This window comes from Homalodisca vitripennis, unplaced genomic scaffold (assembly GCF_021130785.1).
Source record: "Homalodisca vitripennis isolate AUS2020 unplaced genomic scaffold, UT_GWSS_2.1 ScUCBcl_7926;HRSCAF=15811, whole genome shotgun sequence".
Classification (NCBI taxonomy): Eukaryota; Metazoa; Arthropoda; class Insecta; order Hemiptera; family Cicadellidae; genus Homalodisca; species Homalodisca vitripennis.
The window spans coordinates 1627-18788 of NW_025784081.1; the positions used below are offsets into that span (position 1 = coordinate 1627).

Consider the following 17162-nt stretch of genomic DNA (forward strand, 5'->3'; position numbering starts at 1 on the left):
ATTCTGCATGCAGTCACTTCACAGCAGTTAAGACATCAGGAACTACATCCATATAACACAAGAAATGCCACAAACTTCACCCTGCCCTTACACCACTTAAGCCTCTCTGAGAAAGAAACCCTCATACCAAGGAGCGCTATTTTTCAACCACCTGCCCGATCATCTAAGAAACCAGCCACCTCAGTGTTTCGCGAACCAACTAAAAAAATGGCTGCAAGAAAGGCCCTACTATTCAGAGTCCGAATTCTTGAGCACCTGACTCAGTGCAGCGGAAGACAAGAGCTCCCTCTGGACATCAAACTTTGTATCAACTTTGCATTATATAACTATGACACAAAAACTATTTCCATTGTATAAATTTTACTAACCACAACTTTTGTTTTATGACGCATGTACTATTCTCTATGAATATGTAAATAAAGAAATTGTATATTGTCTATTGTCTAGTCTGGAGAATGCTGTCTAACTCTGGAATAAAGTATCTCTGTCAGACTTTATGCTAAACTGATAAGTATATTAATCTAATAAAGTACACTTTGTTATTATAATATTGTGTCTAAGCAAAGAACTGAACATACAAACATTAATATAAGTGCTCAATTTAAAAATTGATAAAAGCAGTATGGTTATGATGCTCAACGAAAAAAAGTTATTTAATTACCTTCATCTATTTTTAACTACAACAGGGAAAATAATATAATTCTTAAAATATTACAAATAGTTTTCTGAGTAGCCCTACATAACATAATATACATTATAATTCATTATTACTTTGAATGCCTAATTGAAGTTTACAGAATTTGCTAAGGTTCACACCATAACTCATTTCAACCTCGTGTGTTATGGTATCAAATGTGATAGTTGCATGGTTAAATTTGAGTAATATACTCAACTATCACATTCATCACTTCACTCATCCAGAAGAGCAGAAAAATTGCTAAATAAAGATATTACCATGAAGACTGACACAAATAATCTAATTAATCCAAGATCATTCTGCCTCTAAAATATAAAATGAAATCAGCTGTTTGTTGAGGATTTGATTATTTTTACAACTAATTCCTAAAAAATATAAATATCTCCCAGATTCTTACTCAGTTAAAAACAGATATAATTCTGCAAACTAGATAAAAGATTGTATAGCTCAATAGAATTTGATGTTGTTTCTCAATACTTACAATTTCTTATGACAATTCATGAAGTCAAAGGACATATTTTATTTTTAGTAATATACATTAAAAAGGGTTTATTTATATGTATGGTACAGGATATTTTCCAATTCAAAAATTCTAATCAGAATTAGAATCTGAAGCAGAGTGAGGACAAGGATAAGGTTAGAAAGGAAAGCCTGCCAACAGAGAGGCAAAGGTGAGGGCTGAGGAGTTTTGTTGACATAGAAGATGAAGAGAGTTTTGGGGAGGACTTTGGCATAAAAATCTCTGACAATTTTTAATATGTGAATGTTGGCTGAAAAATTGCATTTAAAATTAATTAAAACATTTATATTGCAGTGTATATTTGGGTAAAAAAACTAAAGGATAACTGATGATTACATAAAATCCAGAATAATATTAAAAAAATAGTAACTTCAAGTAACTTGAGTGATTCTCTACAAACAAGAAAAAAGACTGTAAAAAATTGAATACTTACACCAAATTTGCACTATCATAACTTGTGTTGCTTGCTGCTTGTTGAGGGGAATTAGAAGCTATCAGTGGACTAGAAGACATCTTAGGACTAGAAGAAGCCAAAGGCTGAGACTTGGTGAATTGTGTTGCGCTTGATTTGGTTACAACCATCTTTCTTTTTCAGTGATTCTGTAAACCATAGACATATTAACATCTCAAAATCAATAAATTCCTTACAGGACAAAGAAAAGTTCTTCCACAGAAAATGTTTACAGTTATTATTTCTATACATACATTTAATAAACTAGGGATACATCATCCAACATGGACTGGAACTTTTTCAATGTAACACTATCAACAAGTAAACATAATCTGCGTAATCAAACTCTTTCAATGTAATTGATTCAAAGATGAATAAATAGAGTATTTTTATTTAATTTATCTTTTAACGTCCACCTTGCTTATTCCAACACCACCAGCTAAATTCTGGACAATTTAGAAGAAAGTGTCTGTGTGAAGGCCCAGCGGTAGTGTTATCAGTCACATATGCTCACTACTGAGCTACAATCCAAACCAAAATGATTGAATACAATGCCAACTGGGGCTTTAAGGCAGTTACTCTTCAGCCTTAACTAATTTTTAGAATGTCACTGAATTCAATCAGTGTTTTCTTATAATAATTGAAACTTTTTCCTGTCTACTATTGTGTATGGAAAAGTAACAGTTTTATCCATAATTATATTAACAAATTTTAAAGATGGGAACACTCAAGAAAAACTCACCCTTGAAAGCTGTGGCAGACCAATACCTTACAGTTAAGAATAAATAATACCATATTACCAGTTGGAAAGGTATTAAGAATATATATATATATAATATATATATATAATATATATATATATATATATATATATATATATATATATATATATATATATATATATATATATATACAGGGTGTCAATTAAGTCTGGAACCTCTTTTTTTTAAATTTTTTAAACCACAATATAAAAAAAAAATACCAAAGTTCACACGTGCTTACTGGTGATAGTAACGCACATATCTGCCCAACTACCGACCAGATAATCCCTTTGGGGGACGGTCCACAAGGAGTCAGACAAAATTCTTAAATAGCAGCATAGGTCAAGTTTGGTATCAAATTAAAGGTCTTACTTAGCAGAGTACAATGCCGCAAACCGGACTTAAAAAGGTGGATTCATTCAGTAGTTATAGCTATTTGAATTTTAATACAATTGAACAATGTAAATTGTTAAGTATTACAAGTAAACACCAATTTTTAAGTACCTGTGATCAAAGTAAGTGTTCAACATGTTCCCCTACCATCGTCTGGCAATGTCCTAGGCAGTTGTAAAAGCCATCCACTGCATTTTGAAGGTAGTCACGAGGAATATCTTGAGCTTCTTGGACTATGAGATTTCTTAGGTGCGCCAAATTTCGAGGCTTTGTACGATGAACTTTATCTTTGAGGTATCCCCAAAGAAAAAAATCCAGCGGAGATAAATCAGGGGAACGAGCAGGCCACTCTACTGCGCCACGTCTTCCAATCCATCTGTGAAGGAATATTGTATCCAACCAAGTATTCTCTAACAAGGAGAGCAAAGTGTGGTGGCGCGCCATCTTGTTAGAAATAATTTTTTTGAAATTGTCGATCAAGAGCAGCTTGTAGTGCAGGAATGAGCTCATTTTGGAGCATTGCTAGATACGAGTCACCATTTAAATTACCATTGATAAATAATGGGCCCATAATTTGATTTCCTATAATACCTGCCCAAACTTTAAGTTTTCTGTGGATGCTGTGTATGACTCAATCTGCCACTTTCACATTCTAACAGTAGTTGTGTTATTGGTAATAATTATTGATTCCTGGCTTCGATTACTACATTGTCAGATGATTGGAGGGGAACATTCTGAACACTTACTTTGATCACAGGTACTTAAAAATTGGTGTTTACTTGTAATACTTAACAATTTACATTGTTCAATTGTATTAAAATTCAAATAGCTATAACTACTGAATGAATCCACCTTTTTAAGTCCGGTTTTGCGGCATTGTACTCTGCTAAGTAAGACCTTTAATTTGATACCAAACTTGACCTATGCTGCTATTTAAGAATTTTGTCTGACTCCTTGTGGACCGTCCCCCCAAAGGGATTATCCGGTCGGTAATTGGGCAGATGTGTGCGTTACTATTACCAGTAAGCACGTGTGAACTTTGGTATTTCTTTCTATTATGGTTCAAAAATTAAAAAAGAGGTTCCAGACTTAATTGACACCTTGTATATATAATATATAATTATATAATTTTTAATGATCCGTACTGGGCCAAGGATATCAATAAATTCATGCAAGAAGTAGTACTAAGAACCAATAACCTCGATAGACAAGAAGTAGCAACTCATATTTTTGTTTTCTCCTCTAAAATCTTGTAGATGCATAAAATATTCACAGAATTATAAATAAGGGTGTGATAAATAACTAGAACACAGACTTGCGAAGGATACATCTGTTGTTCATTATCTCTCCAAGAGCTCATGAAGTTTAATGACCAAGTCCAAGAGTAGATTACCATGCCATTTTAAGTCCATCAGTCCATAGTCTATGTCTCTAATGTTCGCTAGCATGCATTAGTACTGCATTTGTATGATGTGTTTTACATTATATTTTTTGAATTTGTTTTATTGTATTTAAAAAGTTTCAAATAACTATGTAAAAAAATGTACTACCTAACTTTTGGTCAATCCGTTTAAAATTGTATTTTTCTATACAATGGACTTTTTTTGTATAGTAAAAACTAATTGTAATATGGTTATATTTCTAAGTAGATATTGATGAGAAATGGAAAGAATTTTCAAAGATAACAAAGATAATCTTCTCATACCGAATTTTGTAATTTATTCTTTGGATACAACAATCTAAATAAAATTACCATTTATATGTTGACTGTATTCCTATGCAAACTAAAAACTAAGATATCGCAACAGACAGTAAAGTGCTATATTAAATAGTTTTACTATATTAGAGAAGAGTGCAATGGAATAGTGGATGGTGGTGTTTGTTCACGTCATACACTTTCAAATGCACATGAGAATAATAAAATAGTTACAAAAATAAGAGTATAATGAATAAATAAGTCAGAAAAACACAAGTATCTACTAATACACATTTAAGTTTAAAGCAATGAAATACAATTAACAAAAACTTAACAACACTTAAATGCAAATCTATTCAAAATGGTCAAATTACACTTGATTCAATACAGGAACTAAATTTTACAATGGGAAATATGCTATATTTTAATACATTAATATTAAATATATTTTATTATAAAGACCCATTCTTATGGTTTGAGAGTGTATAAAAATCTTAATAACACTCATAATGTTTGCATTTTATAACTTACCCATGTGGTAAGTGAACTTGGTTGCGTTTATGACCAAAGCTGCCTTCCTCCGCAAGCGAGACAATAGACTGTCCTCTGCAGTCTGCTGGTCTGCAGACATTCTGCGAGCAGCTGCAGCTGTGTCAGCATCATGGCTCAACTTATCCCTCAGAGTATAGTAGATCTTGTGATTCTACAGACAACATCTCATACAACACATGTTCAAAATTGACAGTGTTCATCATCTCTCCACAAGAATTTATATTGCATTAAATGTTGTATTTGTTGAATAAACACTTTTTTAAAGATAAATACCCATCTTTTAGCCTTAACCTGCCCATTCTCAAAAGACTACAGAAATTCAGAGGGAACTTAACAATTACAGTAAGGGGGGAGAGGGTTTATTACTTATACTACAAATTACTTACAAGCTTATAAATTGAAAAACAAAACTAAGTGGCTATAATGGTTTACCACCAAGAAGCATCTTCTTAAGAAAAATAACATGCTATTAATAATGAAAACTGTCCTTGTTCTGTTTTATTTTCATTATCTAATCTACAACTACAATTCTAAATCAATATAATTCTAACAGTTTTTTTTTTATTATACCTATTGCTTTATTCTTCTGAGAAAGCTTTGATTGTAAGTAGCTGTAATTAGTGTTTGTAATCAGTAAAACATAAGAAACTTGAAATGAATATTCACCGTCAGTTGGCTTCTGCTAGTGCATGTAAAGCAAGAAGTTTGGTTCAACATGGGCGATCGCAATGAAGTGAGAACTTTTGGAGTATATACTATTCAATGACTGGGATAAAGCTATTTATAAAAATGAAATGTTACTCACCAAAGATCTATTTTATACTTGTGTAGTTGGCTGGTATGTACAAGATTAAAATATTTCATTTAAATTTAACCCTTTTAAACCCCGGCCATTAAATCAAGTGATGTGCCAGAAATCCCAAGCCATTTTTCAGACAAAATGTAAGGGTTTTTGTAAAAAATTCATAACTCAGTTATTTTTTAAGATATTTAGGTAATTCTTTTTTTGTTTTACTTCTTTATACACGTAGCTTACAGAAATATACAAATAAAATTATTATTTTGAAAGTAATTTTTGTTACATACATATACATATATAACAAAGAAATAAAAATTAAAAAAATTTCAAGTATGATCATGGAAACCATATAGATAAAAAAATATTTGACACAAAAATACCCGTTTACTTTATGACATACTTTAATCCTTAATAAAAGGAAACAAAAATTATAGGCCTACCTTATTTACAAGTGGAGTAACATCAATTTTTGTAAAGCCGTGTAAATTTTTCTTTTTGCCATTTCTGGGCAAGGAAATGTAACAAGACCTTTCAAGACCTTTGAAATTCACAGTACTTAAAATAAACATAAAACCAAAGTTATTTCTGACAAAAGAACTAAAACTGTTAATAATCTAAATTTAAAAAAAAGTTTTAAAACTATATTTACATCAGAACAAATGTTTTCAAGATATCCATCACTCAAATCGTCGTCACTAATCACATCCACACCATTTGCAACTAGGTTACTAATTAGTGTATTTTCACTTACGGGAGACTTTGAACGATGTCTTTTACTCATTTTGAAATCAAACAAATAATAAACTAAACTTTAACTGCCGTACTTTACACTGCTTTAACCTAAAACTGTGAAGAAAACGGAATATTCACAACCACGTGATATACAGCTGTCTGCAACAAGCGTGAGCAGTCAGTCGAGACAAACTGCAATTGCTCAGTCACAGACTGACAAAATACGAAGTCAAACCATTACAAAACTAATATATTTCGATGCAAAATATCTTTGTGCACAAGTCTGTGAAATTTCAAAGCATTTGGTGAAAACAGGTGGCCAGTAAAGTAATAAAAAGTGCACGTCCGCGCTAAACGGACGTCGGGAGTTGACGCCATTTTTACGACGTCCGTATGGTGCGGACGTCGGGGTTAAATCAGACAATTTGATGTAAGTTTAAATTAGCTATTGACATCTATTTGATTGGTGATAGGGTAACCTTGGCAGTGATCTGACGCTGATGGGAGAGAGTAGCCATCTTGGAAGAGAAGGTGGAGGGAGGCAATGCACCCCAGCTTGGATCCACCCCTAGTCCCTGCAACCGACGTCTCAACAGCTGTTGTAGCTCTTCCCTTAACTGCTGGAGGATCCTGGGGTTTGCTGCTAGCAGATTCTCCATGCTGTCACAATACATTGACCATCGATAAATTTTAAAATGAATTCTTATAGTTTCAATATTATAGGATGTCAAAAACCTTTAAAAAAATTAATTACAGTTAAAATCTTTTTAAAAGTTTCTGCAAGTATTTTATCAAGTTAAATGCAATATAAGACCATGTTAGTTGTAAGTCCTATTTCATTTACGTAAAAAGGAATGTTCTTAGTTTATGCTCATTTCACTTTTCATTCAATTTCAAAATTCTCAAGGTGTTATTTTCACTAATGCCACACCAGCAGCTTAGCTTGTGCATCAACAGCACTTATGCTAAGACTAGGACTTTTTCACTAGAATTTTGTATGTAATTATTTTTGATTTTACTAATTATTATTAAAGAATATTTTTATTACAATATACATGACAAAAATGCTGGTACAAAATATTTACTAGATGCAAAATTAAAATATTAATGAGTAAAAAACTTTGATTTTATAGTTCTGATATAATTTTTACATTCTTTTGATCTTTCCAACAAGTTAGAGCAGCTTGAAATTAAAGGAAAATTGGATATTAGGCATGACAGAATACTCATCAACAAGAAATGCCTCTTAAATAACAGATCTGCAAACATTACAGCAAATGAGAGGACGTATTATTTTATTACACAAGGGGAGTAGGAACTAAATCTTAAATGATATCATAAAGTTAAAAAAATACTCTTGTGAAAAAATAAAATTATTCAGAAACTGTGTTAAATGTAAGGAGTTAAAAACAATGCAATAAATATAACATCAAAATTGGCAGAAGAAAAAAAACAACATTGGAATATTTCTAATTAAGAATTAATTATCCTCAAATTAATGGAAAACATAATCCCTACATTCATTTCTAAATTGTGTTCAAATCTTTTTATGGAATAAGTGATAATCAATTGAAATAATCAAATTAAGCTATTATTAATACAACTGCTAATGTTGCAATAAAGTACCATGCAAACTAAGGCAATGAAGACAGCAACTAATATTAATTAAATTTAAAAAATATAACTAAAACCAATAGTCTATAATGATGCTATGGAATTAATCGAAACTGGTTTAAACCTTCACTGTGACGCTAGTCATGTACCGCTCCATGGACAGCCAAAATAGTTCTAACGTGTGTCTATCATAGTCAATTTGTTAAACTATGATACATCTATAGCTACTAAATATGTTGTATGGAGTGTCACTGCCATGGCTATCCCTACAGCATGGTAATGAAAATGACTCTGAACTGACAACCATCCAGTTATATTATACTCAGTAATATAGTACAGTGATAACGCAAGATAGAGTGCTGTCTAGCTACTTATGGAATGCCACTGCTGTGTCTATCCCTAGAGCATCGTGATGAAAGTGACACTGAACTGACAACCATCCAACTATGTTATACTCAGTAATATAATACAGTGATAATACAAGACAGAGTGCTGTCTAGCTACTTATGGAATGCCACTGCTGTGCCTATCCCTACAGCATGGTGATGAAAGTGACATTGAATTGACAACCATCCAATTATGTTATACTGAGTAATATAATACAGTGATAATGCAAGATAGAGTGCTGTCTAGCTACTTATGGAATGCCACTGCTGTGCCTATCCCTACAGCATGGTAATGATAGTGACGTTGAACTGACAACCATCCAATTATGTTATACTCAGTAATATAATACAGTGATAATGCAAGATAGTGCTGACTAGGTACTTATGGAGTGCCACTGCTGTGCCTATCCCTACAGCATGGTAATGATAGTGACATTGAACTGACAACCATCCAATTATGTTATACTCAGTAATATAATACAGTGATAATGCAAGATAGAGTGCTGTCTACCTACTTGTGGAGTGCTACTGCCTTGACTAACCCTAGAGCATCGCAATGAGAGTGATATTAAACTGACAACCATCCAGTTATATTATACTCATTAACCTAGTACAGTGATAACGCAAGATAGTGCTGACTAGCTACTTATGGAGAGCCACTGCTGTGCCTATCCCTACAGCATGGTAATGAAAGTGACATTGAACTGACAACCATCCAATTATGTTATGTTTAGTAATATAATACAGTGATAATGTAAGATAGAGTGCTGTCTAGCTACTTATGAAATGCCACTGCTGTGGCTATCCCTAGAGCATGGTGATGAAAGTGACATTAAACTGACAACCATCCAACTATGTTATACTCAGTAATATAATACAGTGATAATGCAAGATAGTGCTGACTAGCTACTTATGGAGTGCTATCCATACAGCATGGTAATGATAGTAACATTGAAATGACAACCATCCAATTATGTTATACTCAGTAATATAATACAGTGATAATACAAGATAGAGTGCTGTCTAGCTACTTGTGGAGTGCTACTGCCCTGACTAACCCTAGAGCATGGTGATGAAAGTGACATTGAACTGATAACCATCCAACTATGTTTATACTCAGTAATATGATATAGTGATAACGCAAGATAGTGCTGACTAGTTACTTACGGTGTGCCACTGCTGTGCCTATCCCTACAGCATGGTAATGATAGTGACATTGAACTGACAACCATCCAATTATGTTACACTCAGTAATATAATACAGTGATAACGCAAGATAGTGCTGACTAGCTACTTATGGAGTGCCACTGCTGTGCCTATCCCTAGAGCATGGTGATGAAAGTGACATTGAACTGACAACCATCCAACTATGTTATACTCAGTAATATAGTACAGTGATAACGCAAGATAGTGCTGACTAGCTACTAATGGAGTGCCACTGATGTGCCTATCCCTACAGCATGGTAATGATAGTGACATTGAACTGACAACCATCCAACTATGTTTTATACTCAGTAATATAATACAGTGATAATGCAAGATAGAGTACTGTCTAGCTACTTATGGGATGCCACTGCTGTGCCTATCCCTAGAGCATGGTGATGAAAGTGACATTAAACTGACAATCATCCAACTATGTTATACTCAGTAATATAATACAGTGATAATGCAAGATAGTGCTGAATAGCTACTTATGGAGTGCTATCCCTACAGCATGGTAACGATAGTAACATTGAAATGACAACCATCCAATTATGTTATACTCAGTAATATAATACAGTGATAATACAAGATAGAGTGCTGTCTAGCTACTTGTGGAGTGCTACTGCCCTGACTAACCCTAGAGCATGGTGATGAAAGTGACATTGAACTGATAACCATCCAACTATGTTATACTCAGTAATATAATATAGTGATAACGCAAGATAGTGCTGACTAGTTACTTACGGTGTGCCACTGCTGTGCCTATCCCTACAGCATGGTAATGATAGTGACATTGAACTGACAACCATCCAACTATGTTATACTCAGTAATATAATACAGTGATAATGCAAGATAGTGCTGACTAGCTACTTATGGAGTGCTATCCCTACAGCATGGTAATGATAGTGACATTGAAATGACAACCATCCAATTATGTTATACTCAGTAATATAATACAGTGATAATACAAGATAGAGTGCTGTCTAGCTACTTGTGGAGTGCTACTGCCCTGACTAACCCTAGAGCATGGTGATGAAAGTGACATTGAACTGATAACCATCCAACTATGTTATACTCAGTAATATGATATAGTGATAACGCAAGATAGTGCTGACTAGTTACTTACGGTACGTGCCACTGCTGTGCCTATCCCTACAGCATGGTAATGATAGTGACATTGAACTGACAACCATCCAATTATGTTATACTCAGTAATATAATACAGTGATAACGCAAGATAGTGCTGACTAGCTACTTATGGAGTGCCACTGCTGTGCCTATCCCTAGAGCATGGTGATGAAAGTGACATTGAACTGACAACCATCCAACTATGTTATACTCAGTAATATAGTACAGTGATAAAGCAAGATAGTGCTGACTAGCTACTAATGGAGTGCCACTGATGTGCCTATCCCTACAGCATGGTAATGATAGTGACATTGAACTGACAACCATCCAACTATGTTATACTCAGTAATATAATACAGTGATAATGCAAGATAGAGTACTGTCTAGCTACTTATGGGATGCCACTGCTGTGCCTATCCCTAGAGCATGGTGATGAAAGTGACATTAAACTGACAATCATCCAACTATGTTATACTCAGTAATATAATACAGTGATAATGCAAGATAGTGCTGAATAGCTACTTATGGAGTGCTATCCCTACAGCATGGTAACGATAGTGACATTGAAATGACAACCATCCAATTATGTTATACTCAGTAATATAATACAGTGATAATACAAGATAGAGTGCTGTCTAGCTACTTGTGGGGTGCTACTGCCCTGACTAACCCTAGAGCATGGTGATGAAAGTGATATTGAACTGATAACCATCCAACTATATTATACTCAGTAATATGATACAGTGATAACGCAAGATAGTGCTGACTAGTTACTTACGGAGTGCCACTGCTGTGCTTATCCCTACAGCATGGTAATGATAGTGACATTGAACTGACAAACCATCCAACTATGTTATACTCAGTAATATAATACAGTGATAATGCAAGATAGTGCTGACTAGCTACTTATGGAGTGCTATCCCTACAGCATGGTAATGATAGTGACATTGAACTGACAACCATCCAATTATGTTATACTCAGTAATATAATACAGTGATAATGCAAGATAGAGTGCTGTCTACCTACTTGTGGAGTGCTACTGCCTTGACTAACCCTAGAGAATTGCAATGAGAGTGATATTAAACTGACAACCATCCAGTTATATTATACTCAGTAACATAGTACAGTGATAACGCAAGATAGTGCTGACTAGCTACTTATGGAGTGCCACTGCTGTGCCTATCCCTACAGCATGGTAATGATAGTGACATTGAATTGACAACCATCCAATTATGTTATACTCAGTAATATAATACAGTGATAACGCAAGATAGTGCTAACTAGCTACTTGTGGAGTGCTAATGCCTTGACTAACCCTAGAGCATCGCAATGAGAGTGATATTAAACTGACAACCATCCAGTTATATTATACTCATTCACAAATCAGCCAATCTTCCAGAGAATACCATGTAATAGACTGAGGTATCAATTTACCTCTGTAAAGATTGCTGGGCCAACTGCGATTCAGCATGTAACAGCTGTCGGTCCAGCTGATCCACTCTTCTGTAGTTCCTGATTTTGCTTATCCTCTGAGGTTTCTATCTCACTTTCAGAATCTGTAGATGTTTCTGTAATACTCGATTCATCTTCTTCTATTGAAGACTGAATAATTTCAGATGTTTTACCAAATGTTCTCTGCTTCTCTTCTTCCAACAGTTTTTTCACGATCATTTCTGTATTTTTACTCTTACTCAATTTCTCTGGGAGTTTGTCTTTGTCTTGAACAACTTCAAATATTTCCTTACTGCTTCGCTCATTTGAAACACTTTTATCTGTGTCATTACTCTGTGCCTTGAGAGAAACAATTTCAATATCACTGTCCACGTCAGTTTGTAAAATTTCCACCAAATTCTCATCCTGTTGTGCCTCGACTGAATCTTGAATAGTTTTTGCTTTTTTGAGATACAAATGCTTTCCGTCTCTGAAACGGTGACTGGTTTTTTGCAATTTTTTTCGTCTTTTAATTCCATAGACTGTATTTTCAAGTCACTTAGTGAGGAAGCTAGGGTTGATTCTAAAATATTATGATTTTTCTTTATTTCATCGTTTTTACTTGCTAACTGAAACAAGTATTATTACATAGATAATATTAGAATTGGCAGTTGCCCTAAAAGTATATAAAACAGACTGGTTAATTTAAGACATGTTATAAAAACACAGACCTGACCCACGTTGTGGTAGGCAAAAATCAAGTTCTACACACTATGATACAGATAATTATATTAATAAAATAAACTAAGGTTTGAAAGTGTTACATATTTTAAACACATTAGAGGAATATAAAATATACAGAGCAATTTACAAATACACAATATCATATTTTTAATGGAGAATTACATTCCCAATCCAAGATAATTTTTGTCACTACTGATAACACTAAGTGCAGTGTGGGGGTGGGTATTACGTAACCTGTCGTCCAACTGTTGATGTCACTGCTGTTATGCTGTATAGCTGGTAAATTATTAATGTGACTATGTGAACTGGGTTATTTTGTTGTTGTTGTTATGTTGTGATATTCTAAATACAAAATCAAAGCGATTCAGCGGATTCAATTGTACACTGTAGTCTGTGATGAAGTGTAACGTGTAACTAGTGTTAACCCCTCATTGGTTATTTATGGATCATATGGTGCTAAGGATATCCAAATAATTATCTAAATATATTCAGTTGTACTTTATTGGTCTTTTGTTAATAGGTAAACACTTTATAACATAAAACAATCTCAGATCTACACGTAGTAAATATAAGTCTTCAAGAGTTTGTATAGCTCACAATCAACATACAATAAAGACTCAAAAGAAACAAAATTTATCATGAGCTGCTACAACAGAATATTAATTCCTTTCCATATTTTGAGCTTCATTTACTCAAAAATGAACTGGTATTTTAATAAGTAGATAGGATACACTATAGCAGCTACAGTGACACTGACAGTTGGATAAAAAATAATTCTGCACGGTAACAAGATATCTGAACAACATATCTTGCTTCGCCTTGCTGGTTAAACATATTTTCAGTAACAAAGAGTACTATTTTATTACACACTGCACAAAAACAACTGTTTTATACTAGAGAATTTCAGTGATGTATATTTATGTTAGAGCCCTATAACAAATTTAGGCTTCTAATCAGTCAACACATGAAGCTAATTGATTATTAGCAACGTTAACTAACCCTAGAACTGACCGTTAATACTGGCCTATTACTGATTTTTTTTATAATATAGAGTAAGCTAACATCACCATTTATAGCTAAGTAGCTAAGTATTATTTACATGTTTAGTTACACTACAGCCCATATTGGTTTTATACATGTCAAGTTTAACAAAAAATATGGGCTGTGAAAAATGTATCACTTTCTACTTTTAACCCTTTTGCTACCATCAAATTTCAACCTCCACCCAAACTAACTATGCAAATGATCAATTTTTTTCTTAGAAGAAATGACTTTATAACACAAAAACTATGTTGTGTTATGATACAACGCACATTAGCTTTTGTTTCTGGACTATAAGCAAGTACTCAATGTAGTAACAAACTTACTTGATATGATTTTATCAGTGTTTGGCTTTGCTCAAATTTGCTAAGCACTTCTTCCAAACGACGCTCCATGTCTTTTTTCATTTCCTGACCTGCAATAAAATATCAAAGCAACGTATTAATAGTATTTGAATTTAATATAAAATTTTCATCCTATTTTGAACTGTTAAAAATTTCTTAATGCCATTCAATGAATAATTAATCAAAGTACATATTTTGCGTCATTTAAGTTATTATGTGTTTTTTTTTTGCATTCCGAACCTGACCACAACTGTTTTTTCATCAACACTTTCACAACTCTGTACACAACAAATGTACTGAGTGATATTCAGTACATTTTACCATCCAGTATGCACTAATGCATCTGCCGCAGTCAACTTGTTAACCATTAACAAAAGCAGGTTCATCTGTTAACTGATTGCAGAATGTTGTAAGGTTTTAATCATAAAGATACAAAAAATAACAAGAGCAAAGAAAACGGTGCACTGAAAAACACAAAAATACTGATTGTTTAAAAAAGTACAATAGGAGATTTATTACAATAATTTAATGTGCATTGCCAGCAGAGAACTCTAACTAAGAGATTAGCTTCATCACACATATAGCCTATTCAAAACAATCGTGCTAGATTAAAATCAAACCAATAAAGTAAAAATTGTATAAATAAAAGAAATTTGACCAAGAGACGGCTGTATTAATACTGGATTGTGCAAAATGACTTATTTCATTTTTTATGTACCTACATGTATGCAAATATATTTGGAGTTTTTTTATGTATAGTTTTACTATGGTTAAATGTTTTTTTATAAAAAAGCAAATGTACAATTTTTATGATTGAATAACTAGGAATAACATTTTTAAACTGGCATTGTAATGTATGTAAAAATGTATCTATAAAATAGCAAAATCCTGCAATAAAAATATGTAGTAAAATAAATTATAGTTTTGAATTTTGCTTACAGCATAAAATTCAAGGTCATAGGTACATCCAGCTCTTTATTGAGAGTCTATTAATCAAGTTGTCTATCACTTCACTATGAATCGATTTTAACTACTATCTGGTAAATTGGTCTCCAATTAGATACCCTGACTCGATCAATAAATGGCTAGGATAACACACACAATCGGCCTATTGCATTTGTTACCTTCTGCATGTTGTCCAATTGCTACTCAACCTACCCTGTAGGTTAATTAAAACTATTAAAACAAACAATTAAAAAAAAACTTAGGCATTGTTAAAAAACAACCAATTGCTTGGTTTTTAAATAATTAAAATGCTTAATGATGGGGAGTATTTTCCCAAATCCAAGGGTAGTTGTGGTTTTACCTAATTTTTATACAATGTAGTATTGGAAAGTAATAATGAAGAAAAGTGTAACAGGTGATGAGACAAGATATGGCTTTCACATAAAATATGAGCACTAGTCAGTTAGGCACCTCTGATCACCGTTTTCTGACCTTTTCTTGTGTTTTGATATGATTCTTTTTGCACAATAAAATTAGTATTGTTATTTAAGTATGACACAACTGAACATTTTTTTACATTTTTAATTATTGCATTCTAAAACACATTTTACTTTTCCATTAGATACATCAATAATGGTGTATTTACTAGAAATATATACACATGTAGAGTATTAAAAAATAATTTAATACCTATACATTGGAACAAAATTACACACCAACCTGGCCAATGAACTTAGTGGAGATATGTATAAAATAAATTGTATCAAATTTCAAAATTTTTGGGCTTTCTGAAAGACAGTTATTGTTTTCAAAACTCATATTATATACAATATATATTGTGTAAATATATACAAAAGAACTTTGGAACTGGAGGTAGTTTTGACCTCTGGAGGATCATGTTTGAGTGAAGTTATGTAGAAATGTTTCTGTATGTGCTACCTCAAGATTAATTCCAATAGGCCGATATTGTATGCAAGTTCTACCTAAAAACAATATAAGAAATCTTGCAAATTAACATTTAGGCAATGAAATAATTGTAACCTAAACTTAGGAGTAGTCACAAGTCAGAAACTTGCCTTCAAGTTGAGATGAGGTAAACATATTCTCCAACTGCTGGACCTGTTTTTTATGCTGCAGATCCAGAGCTGAGAGTCGGGCTCTCCACACCTTCTCTCTCTCCTCTAGCCGTCTCACCCACTCCCCTTCAACTTCCTGTACATGTTACTTCAATATTTTATGCTGCTTATATAGTAAATAGTGCGTACATAAATAAGCCTCCCACCCATAATGGTACAACTGACACAGTGATGAGTCTGGCACCAGGGTGACCAGACATCTGGCTTTAGGAGGACATGTCCTCGTTTTTAATATTTTTCCTCCAGGCTTTTGAAAATTATGTTAAATGTCCGGCTTTTTGACTAACGCTTTTAAGTTACTAATTTAGTTTGAAAATAGTAGCATCAGATTAAAACATTCTTCCGATTTCAGAAGTCCTGAAGATAGACTATGAAAAGTTATCATAGTGCACACGTAACGCCATGGCATGTGAACTGCTGTTAGATTCAGTTGTATGTTGTGTTGTCTATAGTGTCACTGGCTCACTGTTGCTTTTATCCGCTCAGCTGCACTGGCGCTGCTACCCTTTGATTTCCTATTTATGTATTACGAATAATACGTAAATTTTGTTATAATATGTTATAAATTTTTCTGTTATAGCACAGAC

General features: G+C 33.3%; 1 protein-coding gene across 1 annotated transcript; it reads right to left on the reverse strand.

Annotated features, from left to right (window-relative positions):
- Positions 1 to 1737: 1737 nt before the first annotated feature.
- Positions 1738 to 16552, reverse strand: LOC124374335. The gene is made up of 5 exons (XM_046832568.1): positions 16516 to 16552; positions 14477 to 14565; positions 7081 to 7261; positions 5050 to 5221; positions 1738 to 1817 (listed from the first exon to the last, which is right to left on the reverse strand). Exons 3-5 carry the CDS (start codon positions 7258 to 7260, stop codon positions 1738 to 1740), a joined length of 432 nt encoding a protein of 143 aa, XP_046688524.1. The 5' UTR covers position 7261; positions 14477 to 14565; positions 16516 to 16552.
- Positions 16553 to 17162: the final 610 nt, after the last annotated feature.

What these genes read in the sequence shown, in the direction of transcription:
- LOC124374335 (XM_046832568.1), bottom strand. Translation starts at nt 7,260, where the DNA reads ATGGAGAATCTGCTAGCAGCAAACCCCAGGATCCTCCAGCAGTTAAGG. An exon ending in AGCGTCAGATCACTGCCAAG is followed by an intron (nt 5,222 to 7,080) that starts GTTACCCTATCA and finishes TGTTGTCTGTAG; the next exon opens with AATCACAAGATCTACTATAC. An exon ending in CAAGTTCACTTACCACATGG is followed by an intron (nt 1,818 to 5,049) that starts GTAAGTTATAAA and finishes TATGGTTTACAG; the next exon opens with AATCACTGAAAAAGAAAGAT.